The following is a 25,582-nucleotide window of genomic DNA, read 5'->3' as shown; positions in this document are numbered from 1 at the left end:
AAGCCTGGGTTGCCCCCCAGGGAAACTCCCTATCCTAGCAGGTCCGCTTCAGCCACTTTCCCAACAAACAACACATCTCCCCTGATTGAACCCTGACAGAGGCAATGGGGGCGATGCCAGACAAGAAGGTGGAGTTTGCTACCGTGTGAGCAGGGAGAGCGCTGGACACAGATGCTGTGGGTGTTGAACAGGAGGCTTCACCCTTAAATCCACACCGACAGCCCCCTTCTCTTCCCCTGGTGAAGAATGAAGGACCCTGTGGGATTTCTATTTCAAATTTTTCATTTATTCAACATTCACTTGATTGTGACTCCAAGTTATCAGAGATGCAAGACAAGAAGTCTGTAGCAGGAGTGGTGAAGTGGAGGCGGAGAAAGACAGGAGACAGCTGCGTTCCTGGCCCCTCCTTCTCTTCCAATTTAGGGCACCGTTTGAAAAGAGTACAAAGAGTGTCCCTTAGCACAGACTAGACAGCAGAAAAGGACAGTGAAGTTGAGCGAGGGAAGCTTCCTTTTCCACAGCATGGGCCCCTGCAGCTGCAGCGGGCAGGCAGGCAATCTTGAGCCTGGTTGGAGCCAGTGCCCTGAGCAGCGTGGGCTATGTGGGGAAGAGCTGGGGCCCACCATCTCTTCAAAGTCCCAAACCCAGATTCTGATTTTGGGGCTGGCAGGACTTCGCTAGGAAAGCGATGGGAGGGAGGGGATTGCACAGGATGCTTGCACTCAGGGACCCCATTGATCAGGGGCAAGAAGTGGGTGATGATGAATCGGGTCTTGATTTTTACAAAGGCAGGATGTATGAATGATGTCATTTCTGGCGAGGAGGACGTGGCTGCTGTGGCTGATTGGCTGTGGAATTCCAGGGGAGCAAGGCACTAGGAAGTGGGGAACTCTGCCAGGCCCAGCAGCTTGTCAGGGGCTTGCACTTGGCCCAGTGAGGACTGGCGGTGGGACGGGTGTGTTGAAGCTGCTCCCCTAAGCTGTTCCTCTGTGCCAGGAGACAGATGCCATTACCCCACCTACAGCTGCTTCCTGGTACAAGAGAAGAGTTACCATTAAAGGTGACTCCATAGGAGGGTCTGACAAACACGTTTGCTTTTTACTGACAATTAAAATTGGTTTGCTGCTAATCTTGTTTTATTGTGGTCTTTCATCCATCAGCAAGCATCCCTGCACACAGGGTCGGAAAGCCAGGTCAATACCTCCAGACCCTGCCAGGATTAGGGCAAGAGGGAGTGGCCCGGGCTGGCAGATCTTTGTAGGAAATTCTCACTTCCTAGAGCACTGAATGGTCCTTAGTTTATCTGGGCAAACCACCTTTCCCCAGAGAAAATGGAGTCTCAGAGATTAGTAACGGGTCCTAGAGCTAATGAGTGACCAAAGTGTGACCAGAGCCCAGTCTGCTCCTCAACTCAGGGCGCTTTGACTCCTGATTGAGATGTAAGGTGAAAGGTGCCTTAATCGTGGTGCAAAGGACGTGCGTTCCCCTCTTCCCTCCCTGCTCCCTCAGAGGGTGGGAAAGGCACCTTGCCTTTGTCAAATGCAGAATCAAGATTTCAGTAGCGGGGCCAGCCCTTTCCCTGCCCCACCTTCTGCGAATTCTGTGACTCAGGAGTGGGAAGGGGGCGAGCTTCTTCAGGGCCACTGGAAAACTCATCAGGCATGCTCACTCACCAAGCATAAGGCCACTGCCACGTTCTAAGTGGGAAGTCAGAGTTGGAAATGAGGCTGGTGTGAGCCACAACGAACAGCTCATCGCCAGAGACTGGGGAGTAGGGCGGCCACGTGGGGGCGGCGAGCGTGGAATCCCAAGGCTATGTCACGTCCCTCCCATCCTCAGGACAGTGCTGTTGCTCTGGGATGAAGGTCCTGCTAAACGGCGTCACGGGTGGATGCCCGAGTAGAATGCTGGGCTATGGGGGCGCTGACGTGGTTTCAGCCGCTGCAGCTTCACCGCACGGAGAGTCTGAGCTCTTCCTGTTCACCAGCCCACTGGCTGCCATGGGGATTGGCCACGTTAACCGCCTTTCATTCAAGCTATTTGGGGATCAGACTTTTCTTTCTCGATGGTACATGGGAGACCTTTCCACTCTGCAACTCCTGAAGGTACAAAGCCCCTGTTGCCTACCCGTGGTGACTGGTGTGTGTGTGTACACCTGGGAACGGGAGTGCACACACCCTCACAGGACTGCATCCACGCGAGCTGCTCGGGGTGGTGGGCTGGGCCGAGAGACAGTCAGCTGGGCTCTTTGCTAAGCTACTGGAAATCTGGTAACAAAATGAAAAAGCTTCTCCAGCAGGGGGCGCTGGTTCCTAAGGCAGAGAAGATTTCGGGGAACACAAGGTTAGAGAGTCACTTTCTGGTGCCGTCCCCATAAGTCACCTTAGGCTTTAAAGTAAACTCGACGTGTTCCACGAGGAAGGGGGCAGGTTAGATGTGATACGTTCAGGAAACAACGTCCCTACGGGAGCAGCTACAGTGACAGCAGTAGCTATGGTAACCAGCGTACAAAAGTGGGTTGTGAACTAGCTCTTGGACACACAGCCCCGTTCGCGCCCCTCCCCTCGCTTCTCCAATGCTGGAATCGCAGCTCTCCCTTCTCCCCCTGCCGTCTGTCCCCTTCTCGTAGGCACGGATGCTTCATCTCCCAAGGACCCTGGAGGCCTCCAGAGGCTTTGCTAAGCTTTCCGCGGTGCTCCTTTGTGTAGTCCAGCAAAGCCAGGAGCTGGGCACACTGCAAGGGTTGTGGTGCTGCTGGGGCTGACGGAGGAGTGTCCCAACCGAGAACCTGGCGAAGCTGCAGACTCAACCTAGCAGCCCCCCACCTCTGGGCCACGGAGTTGGAGCCAGACCCTGTCCTGGTTCTCAATGCACTCAAAAGCTTAAATCCTAGTAAACCCTCCACTGTGGAGTAAGAAAAGCCAAAGAAACAGAGAGAGCCCGTGTGGGGCTGTTGAAGGGTCAGCTACTGTGTCCATGGCTCCTGCCAGGGCAGCAGTGTGGGTGTGTGTGCGGGTTAAGGTGGAAGGGTTTACACATCTGTACTAATAGCCCTTGGATTGGTGAAGGCCTCACGCCCAGAGCCTGGCCAGGTCACCGGGTAACTCTGGGGTGCTGCCAGTTTGAGAGATGGGGGTACCCCCTCTTTGTAGTATGTGGGAGCAAAGGAGAGCCTCTCGCCTCCACCCCCATTGGGCACCATGTCAGCCGTCCATATGTAAAAGGCGGAGCTGTATGGGGAGCAGGTGGTGCAGTGGCTCGCTGCCACCCCACAGGGCTGGCTGCAGGGCTCTCCGGTGAGAGGCGCCAGGCTGCCTCTGCCGTCCAGGGCTTGGGAGCTGCAGGCATTGCAGCTGGGGCCTCTGGGGTGCGTAGGAAGGTCGTGCTCCTGCTCCTCCTCCTCCTCGTCTGCATCCTCGGTTCCGTTCTTCTTGCAGCAGTAATACTGCGGGGAAGGGCAGAGCGATGCCTGAGAGGGTGAATGCTTCCCCGGCCCCAACATGTTTCTGAGTGTGCACAGGTGCCCCTGCCCCCTGCTCCATGGAGAACCTAGGCCAGGCGCTGAACCCCAGGGCCTGCTCCACAAGCTTCTATTCCCAGCTCCGCAAGGCCAGTGATCTTTCCCTTTCCCCTCCCACTACTACGTGCCGTGACTCCAGGCTGCGGGTGAGCGGGGCAGGGACACACGCATCATTGTGGAGGCAGGGCTGGGGCTGCTGGCCACAGCTTTCAGAGCCTCCCCAGCATGGTGCTCTTCCCACCCCCCTGAAATCTCAGAGGTGCAGGAGACACAACCCAGTGACCCCGAATCTTCCCAGCACACTGTGTGCCCTGAGGGTGCAGGCTGGGGGGATGCATAGCTCCCTTCTGACCAGCCCACTCCCAGCCTCCGTGACTTAGCCTGCCACATTCCGTGGCTTTGGGCTCTGTGGGCCCTGAAGTTGGCCTCCAGTTTCTGCCCCCATAAAGAAAAAGAGGTTTGCTGGTGGCCTTGCAGCTCCCGAGGACTCACCTGGAGCCTGCAGTAGCACAGGACGGCAATGATGCAGAGGAGGATCACCGTAGCTAGGATTCCGCCAGTGATCACAACCGTTCCCGCTGTCATCCGCCCGGCGCCCCATCAAACTCTGCAAAGATGTGTGGCGGGCTGAGGACCAGCTGTGGCTGCAGCCCTGGGCTGGGCCAGAGGGAGTCTTCCTGGAACTGCCCTTTGGCTGGGCAGGGGCTCTGAGAGCAGCAGGAGCAGGACGGGCTGGGCCCCAGGGGCTTCCTGAAGGCTCAGGATGGGCTGTGGCTCCGGACTGGGCCAGCCTAAGTGGGGTGTTTGGTTCGGGGGCAGATAACAGCTGCGGGAGGGAAGAGAGAAAGCTGAGTGCTAATACTGCCCCTTGCTTCTGTCCAGTTTCCAAAAGGTCTGTCTTTCCCCTTTGGTGCTCTTCTCGCCTTTCCTCTCCCCTCACACCCTTCTTAGCACCCCCCCTTTCTGCATGGCGCTGGACGCAGAGTAACAGCTGCTGCTGATGGCGGGGCTCCTCCGTGTGCGGCATCTCGTTACGTGCCCCCCGCGCGTCTTACCGCATCCTTGCCATAACCCTGGGGCAGTTACTAGTTATCCCTGCTGCAGGCATGCTGAACGGGGCTGAGAATACTTTGGCTGCGAATCCATCCAGCCCGTTCATCCCAAAGGCTGTGCTCTTGATCCCTGCCCTCCTGGCACACACCCAACTGGTCCCTAAGCCCTTGGCCCCGGCTGGTGGGGACAGGGACAAATCTCAAAAGCACCAGGTGGCTCTTCTCTGGCTCAAATCTGCACTTTTTTTGTTTTTTTTGAGACAGCGTTTCGCTCTGTCACCCAGGGTAGAGTGCAGTGGTGTGATCTCGGCTCACTGCAACCTTCACCTCCCAGGTTCACACAATTCTCCTGCCTCAGCCTCCCGAGTAGCTGGGATTACAAGCGCCACATCACCACACTTGGCTAATTTTTTGTATTTTTAGTAGAGACAGGATTTCACTATTTGGCCAGGCTGGTCTCAAAAGCCTGACCTCTTGATCCGCCCGCCTCAGCCTCCCCAAGTGCTGGGATTATAGGCATGAGCCACCGCACCCGGCCCCAGACCTGCACTTCTTTTAGAGGTATCTGTCTTCTCCTTCAAACCCTCCTGGAAAGCAAGGGCAAGGTGAGCCCAGAGGGAGCAATGTATGGCATCCTGAACCCTGGAAGGCTGTGGCCAGACGGGCAGACTGGTCCTGGCTTCTGAGGCTGAATGAACAGGTCAGAGGCAAGCTCTGGGTGTGAGGCTGTCCTGGCTTCAGGCAGATTCTCCTTTCAGGTCAGTGAATGGGGATTTCTGAGCCTCGCAGGTGCATTGGGACCAATGGGACAGAAGAGTGGGGACTGGGGACTTGGCATCTTGAAGAGGGAAGAATGACTACGATCACTTACGTTCAGTAAAGGGAATGGTGACCCGCAAGACAACAGAAAGGATAGAGATGTTGGAATGAGAGTGTCACCACTGAAAAAGGCCAGAAGGGTTAGATGAGTCCCAGCCATCCCTCATTCTGCTTTCTTCACTGTGTGGCATGTCATCAGTGAGCCCGCAGATCCCCAGTCCGGGTCTCCAGCCGGGTCTCCAACTGCTAGTAGACAGACATTTCAGTGGATGTCCCAGTGGCCATCTCACACTCAATTATGACAGGTTGAAGTCACCACTCTGCTCTCCAAATGGACTCCGCCTCCGAACTCTCTGCCTCTGTTGGTTCCACCAGAGCTGCCCCGAAGGATTTTGAAGTTGTTTATTACTCAAAGGGCAAGTGGGGCTGGAACCCAGCTGCACTCTGCTCACAAAGCTGTGCACCCTGACGTGTTCGCTGGGTAAAAGGGGTACCTCCATCTCTTTACCCACAGATACCACCTCCCCACCACCGCTCCTAGAGAGCTGCACCCAACCGGCAGCGCGGCTCCTAATCCACTCCTGCTCTGTGGACTCACCTGGAAGCACCATTAGAAAGACAGCATCTCAGCCCCCCACAGGCCTAATGAGTCAGAATTTGCATTTTAACCAGGTCTCAGTTGAGTAAGTTGTACATTAGAGTTTGACAGGGCCACGGGACGTTCCCCCAGCTGCCCAGAATTTAAACTCCTCAAATTCTTCTTTGGCTACACCAGCCTTCTGTTCCACACACCAGTGAAGACTCGTCACCTCTCAAGCTGCACTGGTGCAATGCTTTCCTAACTAACCTTCCCAGTTTTGTCTCTGAGTCCCCTTCCTGCCACCAGCTGTTAAGCCTTTCTTCATACCCCGGGCCCCTCTGTGACTCTCATGCACCACATTGCCTGCAGGATACATTCATCTGCCCATAAACTTTTAGAGACAGCTTCAAAGGCATTGCCATCCCCCACTTTCCTGCACGCTCACCCTATTTCTCTTTCCCTCCTCACCTCCCTTTCTTCCGCCTACATGATCCACTGCCCATCATGCAGCCCACTGTTCTTTCTTTTTGGAGATGGAGTCTCACTCTGTCCCCCAGTCTGGAGTGCAGTGGCGCAGTCTCAGCTCACTGCAACCTCCACCTTCTGGGTTCAAGTGATTCTCGTGCCTCAGCCTCCCGAGTAACTGGGACTACAGACATGCACCACCACACCGGGTTAATTTTTGTATTTTTAGTAAAGATGGGGTTTCACATGTTGCCCAGGCTGGTATTGAACTCCTGACCACCCGCTGAGGTGGGTGATCCACCTGCCTCAGCCTCCCAAAGTGCTGGGATTACAAGTGTGAGCCACAGTCCCACAGATCTTAAGCAGCTTATTGCCCACTGATGAAAAGACACAGGCATACCTTAGGATATGGTGTGAGACTTGCAGCCACAGAGGCACAGACCAGAGCTGCGGAACACAGAGTTGGGCAGCTAATGACTGGGGGCGGTACTCCACTGCATGTTGTATTGATCTGAATCCTAAAAGCTCAGTGAGAGTCTATCTGGTAGAAAAGGTGGGGAGGGCAGAATGAGCAGTCCCAGGAACTGCGAGGGATCTGGCCAGGCTGGGACAAGCCAGGGCATGGAGAGGCTACAAGCCAGGCAAGGAGTCCGGATTAACTTGCTTGGAGACCGTGGGGGTCTCCCAGGGGCTTTCAACAGGGGAGTGTGTGGTCTTTCTTCTTCCATCTGTTTAAATCCTGCTCATCCTTCAAGGTTCTGAGAAGCCTTCCCTGACTGCCCCAGCTCTGACGTGCTCTCATTTCTGGACTCCTACTGCAATGTCCTTCACGGTTTGCTCTTCAAATCCTGCTTAGTGGGATAAGAGTTAACTTTTCATGTGAGAACATCTTGACTCCTCCACTGTAAGTCCTCTGAGATCAGGGGTTGTGTCCTACCTGGTCTCCTATCCCCTGCAGCATTATACATCATGCCTGGCGCATGGCGGGTGGGTACTTAAAAGCTCACTGTTAGCTTGTCACAGCCCTGGCAGTTATGACTCGAATAGACCACCAGGGGGCAGCAAGCTGCACCTCTCGGCTCAATCTCATCTACAGACCTGAGCGACACTGTTCAGATCACTTTCACTTTGCCCAGGTACGTGGTGGGCCATGCTTCAGGCTTTTTTTGGGGGCATGTGGAAGGTAGGGGGCAGATGAATCTCAGCCTGGGGAGGGCTTAGACGCTTTCACTACAGCACCACTTCATACCCCCACCGCTTCCCTGCATATTCACCGCTGAGGGCTGCTTCTGGACAGAGATGTGCAGGAGTGACCTGAAACTGGGGAGGCGGCAGTGCTCCCCTCTACAGAAAGGCTTGGACTAGTGTTCCAGGGTGTGCCCAGCCTGTTTTAGGAGACAGGGAATTATGGAGAAGCCGTATAAGAGCCGTGCCCTCCCCCTCCCTGCCCTGTGCTGGGACCCCCTCTTTCAGAACCAGACAGGCTGCACACAGCAATGGCCAGGACGTTGGGGGCATAGCAGTGTGGGCAGAGCCGGGGTTCTTAAGGCCCAGGTTCGAGGATCAGTTATGCCACTGAGCAGCTACCCCATATTGGAAAATGACCTCCTTTCTCACTTGTAAAGCAAAGATGAACAGAACACTTGGCTCTCACATTCCTGTCACGCCTCCCTCACCAGTAGGATCGTGACGAATCACAACCAAGGACCATCTCTTCCTCTGAGTTCTCAAGTGTGACTGGGAGGAATGAGGGAATGGGTATGAGAGCTCTTTGTAAGCTAGAAAAGACCCCACAAACATGGTTGTTTGTGGGGAAAAGGAAGGCCTAGACATGCTGTGGCTGTTTAGATATGGCCTTAAAATCATAAGCCAGGAAGGGACACGTGAAGGGTGTGAGATGAACTAATCAGCTCTCAACCTGTGTACTAACGGCAAATAAAAGATTTTTTGAGACAGGGTCTTGCTGTGTCACCCAAGCTGGAGTGCAGTGCTGTGATCTCGGCTCACTGCAGCCTCAACCTCCGGGGCTCAAGCGATTCTCCCACCTCAGCCTCCCAAGTAGCTGGGAAACACAGACAGGAGCTAGCATGCCCGGCTACTTTCTGTACTAAAGGTACAGTTTGGCATTTAAATTCCTACATTCAGTGACTGTTATTTCTGGAGGGTTCGTCACCTCTTTGCAACAAGATGCAAATGCTGACAGTAACTTCTTACACCGAACAGCAGCCTACAGTTTGCAAACTGCTCCATTTACACTTAAGGAGCCCTTACGGCAGCAGGCTCTGAGATGGCCCCAAATGATCCCTCCAGGCAGTCACGCCCTTATGTACTCCCCTCCCCTGGGAGTGGGTGTGACCTGTGACTTGCTTCTAACCAATAGAAAACAGCATGGGTAATGGGATGTCACTTCTGTGAATAGGTTATATAAGATTCGGACTTTTCTCTTGCCAGCCGTTCTCTCTGATGGTTTTGATATTGAAAGTTGCCCCGCTGCGGAGGCCCAGGTAGCCTCTGGCCAATTCCTGGCTAGGGACTGAGGCCCTCAATCCAGCCTCCCAAAAGGAACTGAACAATCACATAGATGAGAGGGGAAGTGGATCCTTCTGCACTTGACCTTGGAGATGAATTTACAACCCAGCTGAGACCCTGAGGCAGTGGGCCAACCAGCCACGTCTGGACTCCTGACCCACAGAAACGCAGAATCATTGTGTGTTGTTCTAAGTTGTTGAGTTTGTGGTAGTTTGTGATGCAGCAAAAGACAACGACTACACATTGAATCTTACAGAAGCCCCAGCAGTTCTGGAGGGGCAGCCAGCCTGTCAAGTCATATGCCTGAAGTCACAGGACAGCAAGTGTCTGAGTCAGGACCCACGGGCCAGTGCTGTGGCATTTCCGTCACATCAGCCGCCTCTGGAGGTGTCCTGAGGACAGGGGAAAGAGGCCCCTGTGTTCCCACCCAGGTCTCAGCAGGTCTGGGGCAGAATGATTCAGTGGTGGCCAAGTCAGGGAATGCAGGTAGCCAAAGGGGACAAGCCTGCTGTCCTCTAAAGAATCCTGAGGGCCTTCCCTCTGTGACCAGGACTTTCTGAAGCTCCTTCCCCACCGGTGGCCCAGACTCCCTCTCCCGGGGGAAAAGGGAGTGGCCCGTGACTTACACTTACGTGAAACAGCTGCAGCAGTGGCGGCTCAGTCACTTGGGCTGTGCCTGAGCAGACAGCGGCTGGGGGTGCCTCATGGCCAAGGGCATCAGTCCCTGCCAGAGAAGAGCGGGGAAGACCTGTGAGAGCTGGACAGGGAGGCTGAGGACAGACAGACAGACAAGCAGGCCAGGGGCAGCTGCAGCCCCACAGCTCTAGGGTGGAAGTCTCCCCAGGGCTTTGCTCCTTGAGGTAAACCTCCCAAGCTCCTTGGGTTCCTAAGAACCTGAGGACCGACCTGTGAGGTCACGCCGATCCCAGCTTTGTCCCCTTCCCTCTGTGCTGCTGCTGAAACCCTGTGCCCAGGGCAGCAGCGCGATGCTGGGCACGTGTCTGGGAGGCGAGCTGAGTGGGGCAGGGCGCTGGGCTGGCTTTCTCCTGCTCCACTGGAGGATCCGGATCTATGCCCGAGTGGATGCATCCTTGTTGCCGGATGACTGACCCTGCTCTCAGCCTACCTCCTTCCCAGCCCCTTCCCCACCGTTTCCTGGGCCGGTCTTCCCCAGTGCCTGTGCCACACGCTCCCTTCCCCTACTCCAATATCCTGACTTCTAATGACTTCTGTCAGGCCAAAGATGGCGGCTGGACAGCCAGATGAGCAAGTTCAGGCTGCAGTACTGATGGAGGAGGGGGCGGCAGGGTCCTCCCAAGACATCCAGGATCCAGGGTAGGCTAACATTTGGAGGTCTCTTTACGTTCTTTTATTTATTCATTTAACCAATCAATCTAACCCAGGACAGTGCTGATCTTTTTTTTTTTTTTTTTTTTTTGAGACAGAGTCTTGCTCTGTTGCCCAGGCCGATCTCAGCTCACTGCAACCTCGGCCTCCTGGGTTCAAGCAATTCTCCTGCCTCAGGCTCTCAGGTAGCTGGGATTACAGGTGCCTGCTACCGCGCCTGGCTATTTTGTGTTTTTACTAGAGATGGAGTTTTGCCATGTTGGCCAGGCTGGTCTCAAACTCTTGACCTCAGGTGATCCACCTGCCTTGGCCTCCCAAAGTGCTGGGATTACAGACACGAGTCACTGCACCTGGCCAGGACAGTGCTGATCTTTAAATAACCACTCAACATTCTTTGGAAGAGTTTGGACCCTACACTGAGAAAAGCGGGGAGAGGAATGCCCTGTGGGGGTGATTCTCAGCCCTGCTCAGTGGTCCTGAGGAGGAGAGGCCTCCCTGGGTGGCGGATGTTTTCATCAGGGAGGAAATCCAGCCATTAACCCCAGCCACAGAGCCACCTTCCAAGAGGACAGGGCTAACCGCCTCCAGGTTCTCACCCTCGGCCAGAAGCTGGAGGTCAAAGGACGGACATTAGCACGATGCCTCAGGGACTGGTGCTGTCTGAGTCCAGCAGCTCTCAGGGGCAGAGCCCTGGGGAAGCTGAGAAGGAGGCACAGTGACTGCGTGAAGGAGCAGCCCTGTCCCCGCATCACCTCCCTCCTAGATCTGGGCCTTACTACGCTCTCCCAGCTCCTGCTTGGACATTCTGGGCACTTGAGGCTTTCTTTTCTCCAAGATGTTCTCACTTACATCAAACCATGACATCGAGTTTCATGTGACTGGGTATTCCAGCGGGGTGCTTCCTGCACGCGTTCTGACGTGGCAAAGGATAGAAATCAGAAGGCGGAAGTGAGTCTGGGACAGGGCCCTCGTTCCCCGGCTGTACAGACTGTACAATGGGAATGCAAGAACATCGGTCTCGGGGTCCGTGGGTGCTTTCACCCACTGTAAAACACGGATAGGACGATAACTTGGTGAAGGTGTGGTGAGATTTCCATGGTGAGAGGTGTTGCTGAGCTATGTATCCCAGGGGAGGAGGGCTCTGGGGCTGCCTGTCTTGAGTCAATATTGTCTAAGTGTCAACAGTGAGAAGACCTCAACTGAGGAGGCTGCAGGTGGCCTCCACAGGCCCAGAGGCCGGGCAAGGGGTTGCAGGAGACTCCTGGATCAGAGCTGCAGTGCTCGTGTGGGTGAGGGGAACTTCAGGAGAGAGGGGCCCAGCCCAGCAGGGAACCCAGGAGAGCCCACAACGACAGTCCCAAAAGCTAGAGCCAGTTTTCAGTTTCTCCAAGCTGTCTAACCAGTAAGAACCCCTAATTTCAATCCTGGCAAGTGGTAAAACAGCAGCTCCTGGGTGTGGGGTGAAGAGAGAACAGGGTGGTGTAGAAAGCAGAGGGACGTGTGGGGCCCACCTCAGCTGCTTCCAGCTTGAGCGGAAAGAAACTGGGAGAAAGGAGAAAAATAATGCGGTCAGAATGGAGGCCAGAATGTTTCACTACTCATGATTATTACGATTATCATATACATATATATATATCTATTTTTGAGACGGGGTTTTGCTTTGTTGCCCAGGCTGGAGTAAAGTGGCACGATCTCGGCTCACTGCAACCTCAGCCCACGGGGTTCAAGCGACTCTTCTGCCTCAGCCTTCCAAGTTGCGGGGAGTATAGGCACCTGCCATCACCCCCAGCTAATTTTTGTATTTTAGTAGAAACAGGGTTTCGCCATGTTGGCCAGGCTGGTCTTGAACTCCTGACCTCAGGTGATCCGCCCACCTCGGCCAGCCTGTTATGCATTCTAATATCTGAGTGGACCGTATCTGAAACTTACAGTAACTATAAGGCTATCACCGAAGACTGGACGACAAAGCAATAGGATTGGCCTAAGTTTTTTTCTAGGGGCAGGAGAAGATTTCTCCCACTGAACACATTTAAAGTAATGGGACATTTGAAGAAAAAAAATTAAAGTTGCTTTGTGAGCATAAATCATGCGACGTGCTTGTTTAACGTATCAGTTACTTATAGAAAAAACGATCCAGGGAAGTGCGACGCCTCCAGTATCTTTTTAAAAAACTTTTAGGTTTGGGGGTAAAAGTACAGGTTTGTCACATAGGTAAACTCGGGTCACGGGGGTTTGTTGGACAGATTATTCATCACGCAGGTATTAAGCCTAGTATCCAATCGCTTTTTTTCTGCCCCTTCCTCCTCTCACCCTCCACCCTCAAGTAGGCCCCAGTATGTACTGTTCCCTCTTTGTGTTTCTGAGTTCTCATCATTTAGCTCCCACTTATAAGTGAGAACATGTGGTCTTTGGCGTTCTGTTCCTGTGTTAGTTTGCTAAGAATAATGGCCTCCAGTTCCATCCATGTTCCCGCAAAAGACATGATCTTGTTCTTGTTTATGGCTGCATAGTATTCCATGGTGTCTATGTATCACATTTTCTTTATCCAGCCTGTCACTGATGGGTATGTAGGTTGATTCCATGTCTTTGCTAAGGTGAATAGTGCTGCAGTGAACATTTGTGCATGTGTCTTTATGATAGAATGATTTACAGTATTTTTATTTTCTAGATGATGAAACCAAGTTCAGATAAGACAAGTGACTTGTAGAACACGCACAGCAATGTGGAGGTGGCACTGTAGAGGTCCCAGGCCAGGGCCTTCCATTTGATGCTGTCTCTCCTTCCAGAAGATCTGTACTTACTTCATCAGGAGTGGGATGTCCGCTGAAGTAGGGTTTCTCAAACTGGCTTGAAGGTAACAATTCCCTAAGCCACGTATTAAAAAAATGGAGACTTCCAGAGTTACTAAAGCAGCGTCTACAGGGTGGGGCCCAGGAATCTGTACTCTTAGCAGGTTTGAGTCTTACCATCTGGCTTTCTGGAAAATGATGCAAGAAGAAACTTCTTCGGGAGGATTTCAGTCTGGAGGCAGCAGGGGAGGGGAGTGATCTTGCAGAGTCTGTGGCTTCACCTGGTGCCCATGACAAGAGTGGCTCTGGGTTCTGTGCCTGGAGGCAAGAAGGCCAGGGGGCAGGAGGAGGGGGAAGTCTAAGAAGAACCAAAGGCATGTGGTGTGAGCCTGGGTGGGATGGAGCCAGTAAAGCTGTCAGAATGAGGGGCCTTAAAGGCCATTTGTCTAGTAGAGGCTGGAGCTGGACACTAAAAGCCACCTGGATAGAACGTGCCGGGAAATGGATCTCTCACTTCCCCACGAGGCCAGGTGTCTCTGCTCTATCTGAAAGGCCCCCTGTTCTCAGTGACTTCAGCCTCACTGAAGCAGGGTCACCTCACCTCACTGCCTGGATGAATGCTGGCAGGAAACGCCAGCTGCGGCTGGCACTGGCACATGTAATTAACCATCGACTGCCCCCTGCTCCTTGCTCGGCCCCCTTAGGAGCACAAGTTAATTGAGTGGGGCCTAAGCATCGACTGATCTCAATTTCTCTGATGCAATTAAACCTTCTCCAATCATTTATTAGCTCATGAAATTGACACAGCAGGTTAGCAGCCCCAGAGAAGAGGTAGTTTTTTTCCTTGTGTACCTGTCTTCCTGGATTGCAATCCTTAGGCAAGGCTGATAGAAGGAAATGGGGAAGGGGTTCCCTTTACCTTGATTGTACATATGCCCATGACAAAGTCCTGACCCCCAGGATGAGGGTTTGAAGAACTGGTGACCGCATGGGTCCCCTTACCCGAGACAGGTAACTACAGTAGCAGAGAGTGCACTGTTTGTGAAGAGGCTTCTCTAGGAGATATAAGACTCCTGCAAATCTTCAAGAAAAGACCTTCAAGAATCCCAGCGTAACAGTAGGCAATGGACAGGTGGTTTATGAAAGGGGCAACCCTAAAGGCTCAGCAGAAAATGAAGAGATGCACAAACTCATCAGGAATTCAAGAAATGCAAGCAGAAGCCACAATGAACTATCACTTGTTACCTTAGGGTCGGCAAAAGTCAGGAGCAGGATGATGCCAAGCATTGGTGCAGATGTGGGGATACAGGAGCACTGGTGTGGGCACAGCTGGGGCAGCCACTGAGGGAGTGACCTGGCACCACTTAGTCACAGCGACTACACACATGGCCCAGGAAACAGCAATTCTGCTTCTGGTTCGATGTCCCCAAAATTTCTGAACACAGCCATAAGAGGTCATATGTGAAGATGTTTGTTACCGGGGGGGTTTTATGATGGCAGGGAATTGGAGGCAACCTCGGTGATCACCACTGGGGCATGGACCCGTAAGCTCAGGTAGAGGCTGCCATGCAGGATGGTGCACCTGCTGGAAGCAGAGGACCAGGTGTGGCACCCCAGCACACAGCGACGAGGAGAAAGCTTAGCACAGCGCCAAGTGAAATAGCAAAACGAAACAACAAGCACGAGAGGCGTGACGATTCTGCTGACGTGGATGTAAATGACAAGCATACAGATCAATGATTCACATTTTCAAGAATACATACCAAAAAATGAATACACGTTATGGCTGCCTATGGAAGAAGGCAAATGAAAGTGGGAGCGAGAATAAAAATAAATAATATGTGACAGACCTTGCACAGACCAATCATGCATGATGCTGTGCTATGATCTGAAGAATACGGTTAACCTAGTCTTCTGCATCTGAAGTCCAACTCAAACAAAAAGAGAAAAGAAAGGACGCTTTCACCTCCCCCAGGGAGCCTTCCAGGATTGACTTAATGCTGCACATTTTTGCTTGGTCTTCCTTAGGCCTATGTGTCCTCTGGTATTGATACATGGGTGCCCTGTGGGTATATTTTGCTTTCTTCTTTACAGTATAGACCATTTGAGGGCACAGACTTGGAATCACAAGTCTCTGTTAAGCTCCACTCCAGCTGCCTGCCTGGTATCTGCACATTCTGGATGCTGGAATGACCAGTTTTAAGGCGGAAGTTGCTTTGCACAGAGTGCTGTCCCCACACAGAGCCTTCCATCCTACTGTGCCCTGCTGTGTACAGTGGAAAGAGCACTAGGCCAGGAGTTCCAAGATTTGGGTTGAAATCCCATTTTCCGTACTAATTACCTGGGTGAATTTGGATAATTAATGACCTCCTTGAGGCTCATCTGCAAAACGGAGATAAATAACACTCCTGTCTCTACAGGGTGAGGATTACCTGGGAAAATGGGGGTAGGATTGCCTGGGAAAATCACACTGCCTTCTAAGGAGGGTTGATGATGTCTCAAGAGCCTCAGGGCCCCTGCAGTTAGCCCTCTGGGCTGCTCCCAGGAGAGATGGTCTCCATGCTCACTCACCCCTAGGTGAGTCTGGCTGTGCTGGGGTTTGGGAGTGGGCCCGAGGGGAGCTGTGTGGATGTGGGGTGGCAGGCAGATCAGGGAGGGTGGGGTGAGGAAGAGAGATGAGCCCTAAAAAACAGCTGAGGCTGGGGGGTTTGGCTGGGTCTCCTGGCCAGTTGAAAATTCCAGCAGTTACTGCAAAAGCCTTCCAGGAATTGGGAGCTGTCTTATTTAATTCCAAGTTTTTGTGGTGGTGTCTCCTCAATGTGAGTGATATTTTTCTTCTCTGTGGCAATCAGATGAAGGGGCTGAGTGCCCATCTGGGTGCATAGCCACGGTACACAGAAAACACTCACATCAAGAAAAATTCAGTGGAGGCAGACGTTTAGAGCCAGAGGTGACATAACAGCAGCTGTGAGCCCTATAATGGGGGTCTGAGCAAGTCCTATCCAGATCCTGCAGAACGTGTGACCCCAGCTCATATCTGAGTTATGCCTGAGGTAATGTGTGTGAAAATGGGTTTGCTGTTCCTCCTGTCTTTCATTCCATCCTTAATGGGCTGCTCAGAACAGAACAGAACCCTCAGGCTCCTGATCAGGACCTTGACTGGACCTGGTCTGGCTGGGCCTTTGTGTCTCAGCATCCTTATGGAAACTCTGTTATTCTCCTCATTTAACCTTCATCTACTACTTACTGAGCGCTAAGGAAAGTGCCTGGCATGGAGCCCAGCCCCAGGGACACAAGATGAGAGGCAGAGTGGAGCTCACAGGAGGGAACAGGGAGAGAAAACATGGCCTGTCCTCTGGTTTCAGGACCCCCAGTGTCCAGGCCACCTGTGGAAGGCCTGGGGGTGACTCTGTACTCTCTGTCAGACCACCGTGGTGCGTGGAGTGCACAGACGCCCTGGAATAGGCATCCCCATCAGGCTTGTTCAGTGCTTGGGATTACAAATAAATATTTGGGGCAGATAAACAGAGGCACCTTGCTCCTCCCAGCCGAGGGCTGTCTCAGAGATGCTGCCTGAATCCTGGATGCCTGTCAAGGGCAAGGCTGAGCGTACCCCTTCCCTGATTGGGGTGACACAGAAACAGGCTGCTCTGCACGTTCCTTCAGCAAAAACTGTGCCGATCATGGAAGAAGAGTGGGCACAGGTCTGTGGGAAGCCTGCCCTGGAGGAGCCCGAGAACCTGGCTGTGGGCCCCTCGCGCTGGGGAGGGGCTGTGACTGTGGTCTAAAGCCCCGCAGCACACTGTTTCATGTCTGCCTTATTCACCAGTGAATCTTTAGCCCTAGAACACAGCAGATGCTCAATACATAGCTGTCAAATGCAGAAACTAGTATATAGGGCATGCCCCATTTATGGGAAGTCTTCCTCGCCACCGTTCCCCACACCGCCCACCTGTCTCTGCTGCAGTGTCACACGGCACCTCAAGCTCCACCTGCTCCAGTTCCCAGACTTTTCCGATCCTTCCAGACCGCTCTCCCTGAGAACCTCAGTTTTGCCTATGACACAGTTGGCACTTAGTTACATGTTATTCTAGACGAGTGGACAATTTTATGCAGGTAACACTAGTCTCTGGAGCTCTTGAGGTTCTGATCACAGGTCTGTCCTCTGCTTTGGAGAGGCTGGTGCTGAGGTCAGTAAACCTGTTAAGGGTTTGGTTCACCCTGGACTTGGACTTGTTTTTTTCCAATTTCTGCCTTTCATAACAGCGTTCATTAACAGCTCGCAGAGTTTTCCTAGGCTTTATCTTGTTCGTCTCCTCGGCATGGCAGGTTTTGATTCCTCTTACTTCACATAAAATATTAAGTGTAAGAAGGCCGTGTGATTTGGACAAGGTCACATGACTTTCCGGGACACCCTGCTGCCACTCTTCTCCCATGACCAGAGTAGTTCTTGCTATGCACGGCACGTGCCAAGTGGCCCATCTCCATGCCACCCTGGCTCTTCTAACCCCAGATGCAGTGGTCTGTCTCGGCCTAACAAAGCGGCCTCAACTGCTGGCCGTTCGCAGGAGGCATGGGGACACCACGCCTAGCCTAGTGTTGTGGGATAGGGCTTCACATGTGACAAGTCTGTTGTGTTGCATTTTATGACTTGGATTTCTCCCCATCTGTCCTTGATTGTTCGGAGGGTGTTCTGAGAGTCCCCGCGCAGCAGGCCTGCAGCTCAGTGACTGCTAAACAGACTGGTTAGGAAACGCAGAAGCGTCTATAGGGCTTGTTTCACTTCTTTAGCGAGATGTCAGCAGACTGGAAGAAATCCAATAAGAACACAGGCCACTGAAGGGACAGAGCTCGGTTTCTGAGGCAGATGGAGACAAGGAGGGGCACTGCATTAAGCTGACAAGAGGGCCAGAGGGAGTCGGCTGTAAAGACTGGCCACAGAGCCCAGAGTCCTCACACTCAGAGCGGCAGGACGCGGGAGGCTTGCAAAGGGGTTTCCAAGAGGTACAGGATTGAAGTAGGTTGATTAAATTATACCAAAGAAACTTTAGACCAAGTCCAAGATGAATTTCACAGAAGCATATACACGAGTGCAACAGGAAGGTTTGGAAACTGTCCACCCACGTCATGAAGGGAAGCTTGGGGAACATTTCCGAAGCACTCTCCTCTGTTTCCCTCCATCCCAGAGGGCCTGGCCTGTTTATCCCACCGGTCGCATCTGACTGGGCCAGGTTAACGCTTGTTCAGAGTGGGACAAGGCAGCCTGTGGGTTAGGAGGCCTTAAAAGCACGCCAGGGTTAATCCATCAGAGAAAATATTCTCAGATGGGCAAAAGGACTGTGAAGAGCCCGGGGCAGTGATGAGTAAACATGGCAGCAGGCCTGCTGAGGGTGCGGTGGAGGCGGGGCCGCACAGAAGCCACAGGGGGCCGGTCCAGAGGCGGCTCCCGAAACCAGAGCAAGACACCAGGCAAACCGCACGGGGCGAGCCCAGCGTGAGGCACAGCGGAGCCTGCAAAGGAAGGGTCCCACCAGATCAGAACAAAACGATGCCCTCAGCCACACGGACGGGACCTTCCACCCTCAGAGAGCTGGAATAGGACATTCACATCCAAACACATGCCTTATATTCTTTTGAGATGGAGTCTGGCCCAGGCTGGAGTGCAGTGGCATGATCTCGGCTCACTGCAACCTCTGCCTCCCGGGCTTAAGGGATTCTCATGTGTCAGCCTCCCTAGTAGCTGGGATTACAGGGTCCCGCCACCACGCCTAATTTTTGTATTTTTAGTAGAGACAGGGTTTCACCACATTGGCCAGGCTGGTCTCAAACTCCTGAGCTCAGATAATCTGCCTGCCTCAACCTCCCAAAGTGCTGAGATTACAGGCGTGAGCCCCCGTGCCCGGCCATTAAAATTCCAAAGGGAGGAATTTCATTCATATTTTTAAAACTTTAAAAAATCTCTTTCCCCGTCTCCATCTCTCCCTGTATCTTGCACAGATGGCAGCTGCCCCCGAAGTCCCCTCCTCCCCGCGGTGTCCTCAGGATGTTTCTCACACACCTCTCATGCTGGCTCTTTGACCTCTCCTCTCCTCTCCTTGCCTAAGCACATTCAGGTTGGTGACTCTGACCTTTCTAACTTATATAAACCCAAACAGCATGGCGCCTCCCAACTTACCTTTTACCCCAAGTCTGCGCAGCCCGCAAGATGAGCTGGCGGACACCGTTTAGCAGGAAGCAGAAGGGGGAAAGGCAGTAGACACTGTATCTTAATTTTCTCAAGATCTTTAATAAACATTTTAATCGCTTTCAAAATAGGTTTTGCACATCAGATTTGAGTTTCTTTGAATGTGACACCTTGAAGAGGTGGAGCCCATAGGGCAACTTTGTTTTTCTTTTGGTGAGTTGTGATTATAAATGAGAATGACTTGCCCAAAGAAAGTAGGAATTTGGTTGGAATTATCAGTAACTCTCAGAGACAGAAAGATGCCAATTTAGGTAAAGTTGAGAAATAGATAGATTAGCATTGATGTACATCCCAGATCTTAAGTTTGTATATATGAGTGTGTGTGTGTGTTTATGTGTGTGTGTGTGTACTATTGAACATTTCTCTGGAGAAAGTGTACATAGCTTTCATCAGATACAGAGAGTTCTGTGACTGCAGAAAAGTCAAGGGCCACCGAATTAGATGATGAATAGAAAGGAAGTAACAGAGGAAGGGAATGGCTAAGAAGACAACAGCTGTAAAATAGTAATAATAATAATAATAATAATAATAATAAAGACTCCTGTCATAGGATCTATAGGCAGAGAAAGGAAAAATTATTAAATCAGTTATGAATGGCCAAGGCATAAAACTTCCATAAAACCAAGCCAAACCTTAGAAAAGCACAAAAGGAGATGGCAATTTGCTGGGAAACATGAATGATAAACATTCTCCAAAATGTTCCTGTTTGGTAGCCTCTCTGGAACCAGCTGCTACTGAGCCTGATTCAGCCTGTGGTCAAGGCCATGCACTAGCACTGTTGCTGGGACTGTGTCTTAGCCTATTTTCTGCTGCTGTAACAGCATATAACAGACTACGTCATTTATGTAGAACAGAAGCTTATTTGGCTCATGGTTCTGGAGATTGGGAAGTCCAAGAGCGTGGCACCAGCATCTGGTGGGGTCATCCAATGGCAGAAGGGGAGTGAGCAAGGGAGTGTGGGAGAGCAGGTGAGGATGCAGGCCAATTTATCCTTTTATCAGGAGCCTATGCCCACAATAACAATATAATCCCTTTACAAAGGCAGAACCCTCATAGGCTAATCACCTCTTAAAGACCCTATTATAACGGCAATTAAATTTCCAACACATGAACTTTGGGGGGACACATTCAAGCCACAGCAGAGTGTAAACTGGCGAGGTGATTTGAGGGTGATTTGATAGTATGTATCAGAATCAGCGAGATACCTCCACTTTGCCTCAGCCTCCTGAGTAGCCAGATTATAGGCGTGAGCCGCCATGCCCGGCTGTTTTATAACGATGTTTCATAAATTCCTTTTTGTTTTCTTTAGGAATCCTCTTTAGATTAACCCTTGCTTTTCAGTAATTCTAGTCACTCTGATAGCCCTCTCCCACCCCCTTCTTACCTCCTTGCCAAGGATTTGTCCTGTGCACATTTCTCTCTGGGGTTGCTGCTGGCAGGTGTTGGTGGTTAGAGTTCAGTGGTGAGTATGTGGAAAGGAGCCCAGGCCTTGGAGTTGGGAGGCCCAGGTTACATCCATGGCTAAGTCACTCAGCCTCTTTGAATTCCCATTTCCTTTTTTTTTTTTTTTTTTGAGACAGAGTTTCGCTCTTGTTACCCAGGCTGGACTGCAATGGCGCGATCTCGGCTCACCGCAACCTCCGCCTCCTGGGTTCAGGCAATTCTCCTGCCTCAGCCTCCTGAGTAGCTGGGATTACAGGCACGCGCCACCATGCCCAGCTAAATTTTTTGTATTTTTAGTAGAGACGGGGTTTCACCATGTTGACCAGGATGGTCTCGATCTCTTGACCTCGTGATCCACCCGCCTCAGCCTCCCAAAATGCTGGGATTATAGGCGTGAGCCACCGCACCCGGCCTGAATTCCCATTTCCTTATCTTCATGCCCTTCCTCCCCTGCACTGTTATACTATTGCATAAATGCCTCCCCTTAAGCATTTCCTCATGACCCACGGTTCACTCCCATGCAATCTCTGTCTGAGTGCCTTTCCAGATGGAAACTCTGATGCAGGGACGACGCAGCTTCTTTATCTCTGTATCTCCCAGAGCATCCAGCAAAGTGCTCCAAACAGAGTGGGTACTCACATTTGTTAAATCAAATCCAGACGTTAAAAAGTACCACATAAGCCCTCACAAAAGCAAAAGACTACTGTCTTTTAAAAATTAGTGTTATTATAATGATTTTTGGTTTGCCTAGTTTCATGTTATCGTCAGAATTTCTCAAAGTGTGTCTACACACCGCAGGCCACAGAAATGGCCTGTATGCTAGTTTTAAATCCAGATTCCAGGAAGCCCTGAGACACCTGTGGGTGCATCTTGGTAATGTGCATTTTAAGTAGGGTGATTATTCAATTTATTGCCTAATGGGGACACTTGATTGGACGGGGGTACTATTAATAGTTATGCTGGGACAACTGGCATAAACCAGGACAGTCACACTCATTTCAAGTATTTATTTGGACACTCAAGTGTGAGAACTGCTGCCCAATGCTCTAATTTTTTGCTGGTAAAAACCAGTTGTCTTCTCCCCTTTAGCTCCTTAAACTTTGCAGCAAAGACAGGGCCCTGAATTGATGAGCTGAGCAGGCAGCTACGGTGCTGCCATTAGGCTGAGCAGGAGCAGAGCGTGGCCAAGAGTGTGAGAGCAAGGGCAGCCGGTGCCCTGGGACAGTCCTGGCCTACAGTATCCTCCTGCTACCTTGGAAGATGCTGGCTGTGGCCACTGTGAATGAAGCCGTAAGGGACTGGTGCTGATGTCTTCTCCAGCTGTCGTTCGAGAACTAGGCTCTTTTCATTCACAGATGAAACTTTAAGGGGACAGAAATAATGGAAATAACGCTCCATACTCAACAGTGAGGGAGAATACCCATAAGTCAGAGAGCCCCGGGTCAGCAATACCCACCCAGCATGTGGTGGCACTCTGCAACCTGGCCAAACGCCCACTACATTAGTCAAGACAGCAATAGGGCCTCCAGATGCAGTGGCAGGGCTGCTGTTTCCTTCCAAGAGAACTTTCCTTCTGCTCATGTTGCTTTTCCTTATAATTCACAATCATGGAAAAGCACGCGGTTCTATCAAAGCCAATTCTAAGGCTTTTGAACCAAAGCGAGCTATGACATTGCACCTGAAATACGAGTTCCAGATCTATCTCACTAGGATCCCCTGAGCTTTAATAAGACACCCTCTAGGGCTGGAGTTTCATTGTCCCCTAATAGCATTAAGCCAGCAGTCCATGGAATCCCTGCATGAGCTTGTATGCCTTTCTCACTTCCATGCTTCACACTTTCACCACACACACACTTTCCCCATGAGACAAGCCCATACATCACTAGGTAGACAGATGATGAGCTTCTGATTTGCAGCAAAACTCCAGACTCTTGGAATTTTGGAAAGTATAACCTGCTTTCAAATAAGGTTTTAATTATGCTCTGGCTAAAGAACTGGTTGTGGTGACATGTGTGACATATGTAGACATACGAGTACCCCCTGCCACTGGGACACACAGAGAAGGGACCTTGTCCAGAGAGGACTTGGGGACACTCACAGGGACACAGCTGAACAATGGTTGAAGAAACTAGGGATGCTGAGCCTGACTAAAAGAAGTTGTCAGAGAAAGGATGGGGAGTAGGCTATGATATCTTTGTCAGATATCTAAAGACCTGTCACTTGAAGGAAAGATTCTTTTTATTTTGTATCTTTGTTCCATAAAACTACATGATTCCATGCTTTTTTTTTTATGATATTCTCTGCCTTAATCCCTCTCAGATGCTACTTTCTTTACCCTTTCTGGGGCAGAGCCAGTTGTCCCCTCCTTCAGGATGCCAGCACCTGTCACACTGTACTTTATATATAGACATTATTTATTTATATTATTTATATATATAAATTATATTATTAAATATATTATATATTTTATATAAATAATTATAAATTATATAGATTTATGTATAAATATGTATAAATATATATATTATATATATTTATATAAATATTTATATTATATATATATTATATAAATATTTAATTATCTCTCTGTCTCATCTACTAGAGTATGGGTTCCTCGAGGGCAGGAGCTGGGCACAGTTTTACATCTCAGGACCAAATACAAAGTAGCCCATTTGTGGATGTTTACAGAATGAATGAATGAATGAATGACTTTTTGGCAGCGGTGTTTTAGAAGGAACTCTGTGAGGTGATGGAGATCATCAGCTCCATTTTATTGATAGGTAACTAACTGAGGCACACAGACTTGTCTAAGGTAACACAACTAGTAAGTGGAGGTGCAGACTAGTTCTCAGGTCTTCCTATGTAAAACTCCAACCTCTTTCTGCCATGAGAACAAGTGTGAAAGTAACTAGGTAACATTAATAATCAAGTCACTACTTATCGGCACTGCTTACATCCCTCGTCACTGAGACTGGGCCTTCTGTTTAAGATATTGAGACCAAAGTCCAGGGGCAGTGGTTCATGCCTATAACCCCACCAGTTTGGGAGGCTGAGGGGGGTGGATTTCTTGAGCACAGGAGTTTGAGATCAGCCTGGTCAACATAACGAGACCCAATCTCCAAAAAAAACCAAAAACCAAAAACCAAAAACTCAGCTATGGTGGCATGTGTCTGTAGTTCCAGCTACTCAGGAGGCTGATGCAGGAGGACTGCTTGAGTCCAGAAGTCTGAGGCTGCAGCGATCCATGATTTCGCCATTGCATTCTAGCTGAGGCAACAGAGGTGGGGAACTATTATTTCCATTTTACAGATGAAGAAACTGAAGATCAGAGAGATTAAGAAACTTGCTTAAGGTCACACATCTAGTAAGTGGCAGAGTCAGGATTTGGACCCTGGTCTCCATGAGTCAAAGTTCATTAATCTCTGTACTCTATTGCCTGGCAGAGTGAGCCTTCAAGCTATTACTACTAAAAGCTGTTTCTGGAACAGGAAGACATGGGAATAAAGGAGCACTGCTAGCAGGGAGAAAACTGCAGAGACAGAATGCGCTAGTAATTCAGGAGGCAGTCAGACCAGCATCCAATCATAATTGGAGGTGATTAAGCATTTGGAGGGACTGAAAGCTTGGCTGGGTGGTTGGAATGAATGACTTTTACAGTTCCTTCAACTCAAGATTTCGCTATCGTAACATTTGTAGGGGTGAGGGCAAAAGAATAAATGAAGGCCATAGATGATATGTCTAAATATTTAAAAGTTAAAAATCCAGCTAGCAACTGTTAAATGAAAAAATGTTCCATCCTCCTACCTTGACAAATACACTTTAAAAACACCTGGAAGTTCAGCTCCACGCTGAAATGCAGCAGCATGGAAGAGCTGGCCTGGCTGCCAGCCTGCAGCCTGTTCCCCTTCTCTTTCCACTCTAGACTTGGTTCTTTATCCCTTAGAAGCCCCATGTACATGGAGTGTGGACACCCCAGCCCTAATGTCCAGGTTCCATCCACTGTACCCAAAGAACTGCCTCCTAGCCGTGCAGGCACAGGGGTATGCATACCCTTGAAAGCAGAGAACAGGGGAAGAGACCTGCATGGGCCCGGGAAGCAGCTTATGGTTGTTTGGACAGCGCATGGGTCTAGAATGGAGGGCACAGGCTTGTGCTCCATGGAGAGGAGGGCCAGTACAGGGACCTCTCGTGCCTGGGTGTGGCCTGAGGAGGGCCCCACAGGGACTTCTCATGCCTGGATCTGAGGGCGGTGCTACTGCCGACATGGAAGTCTCATAACGTTAGGTTCCTTGTCTTTCTTCTCTTGGATGTTTATATTACCTCGAGATAATATATTATCTGAGATTAAGACCAACATCCTCTGTCTGGGACAAAGACATCCAGGCAGCATGATTCCAAGCTGGGCTTTAGGGGAGCTTTGCTGGGCTGTTAGACTTTGGGTACATGGCTCTAACAGGGAATACCACTGGAGAAATGCAGGCAAAACAACTGCTGGGTCCTCTAGTTCATTTCGTGTCTTATTCTTTCCTCCCTGGTTGGCTGCCTATCCATCATCCCTTACATAAGAATATTCTGGGTTTTGGAGGAATCTCCCTCCTTTATCCCACAGCTTCCATCTGCTTAGTCTCTTCTGTGTCCTCATTCTCTGATGTTCTGAAGGCCACTATATTCCCAGGTCTGCCCAGAGTCTGAGCTGGAGTTGCCTTCTCTCACCCTGACAGTGCACCTTTTGTGGAGCGAGTATCTTCAACAGAAAAATCCTAATCTCAGTGAGTGCTGACGCCATCCATCCAG

At 50.9% G+C, this 25,582-nt stretch overlaps 1 protein-coding gene across 1 annotated transcript in view; it reads right to left on the bottom strand.

Moving 5' to 3' along the window:
• Positions 1-319: 319 nt before the first annotated feature.
• The window catches only part of LOC110567749 (protein FAM163A), a 73,593-nt gene continuing 48,330 nt past the window's right edge, over positions 320-25,582 (bottom strand). Inside the window, exons 2-4 of the mRNA XM_012444356.3 lie at positions 9,598-9,689; positions 4,013-4,127; positions 320-3,445 (exon numbers count right to left, since the gene is read on the bottom strand). Of these exons, the coding sequence (XP_012299779.3) occupies positions 3,032-3,445; positions 4,013-4,105 (507 nt within the window). The 5' untranslated portion in view covers positions 4,106-4,127; positions 9,598-9,689 and the 3' untranslated portion in view covers positions 320-3,031. The remainder of the gene's footprint in view (positions 3,446-4,012; positions 4,128-9,597; positions 9,690-25,582) is intronic.

This window comes from Aotus nancymaae, unplaced genomic scaffold, assembly GCF_030222135.1.
Source record: "Aotus nancymaae isolate 86718 unplaced genomic scaffold, 86718_ANA_hifiasm-v0.15.2.pri h1tg000108l, whole genome shotgun sequence".
Lineage (NCBI taxonomy): Eukaryota > Metazoa > Chordata > Mammalia > Primates > Aotidae > Aotus > Aotus nancymaae.
The sequence above is the reverse complement of the archived record's forward strand: the minus strand, read 5'-3'. Positions and strand labels throughout refer to the sequence as shown.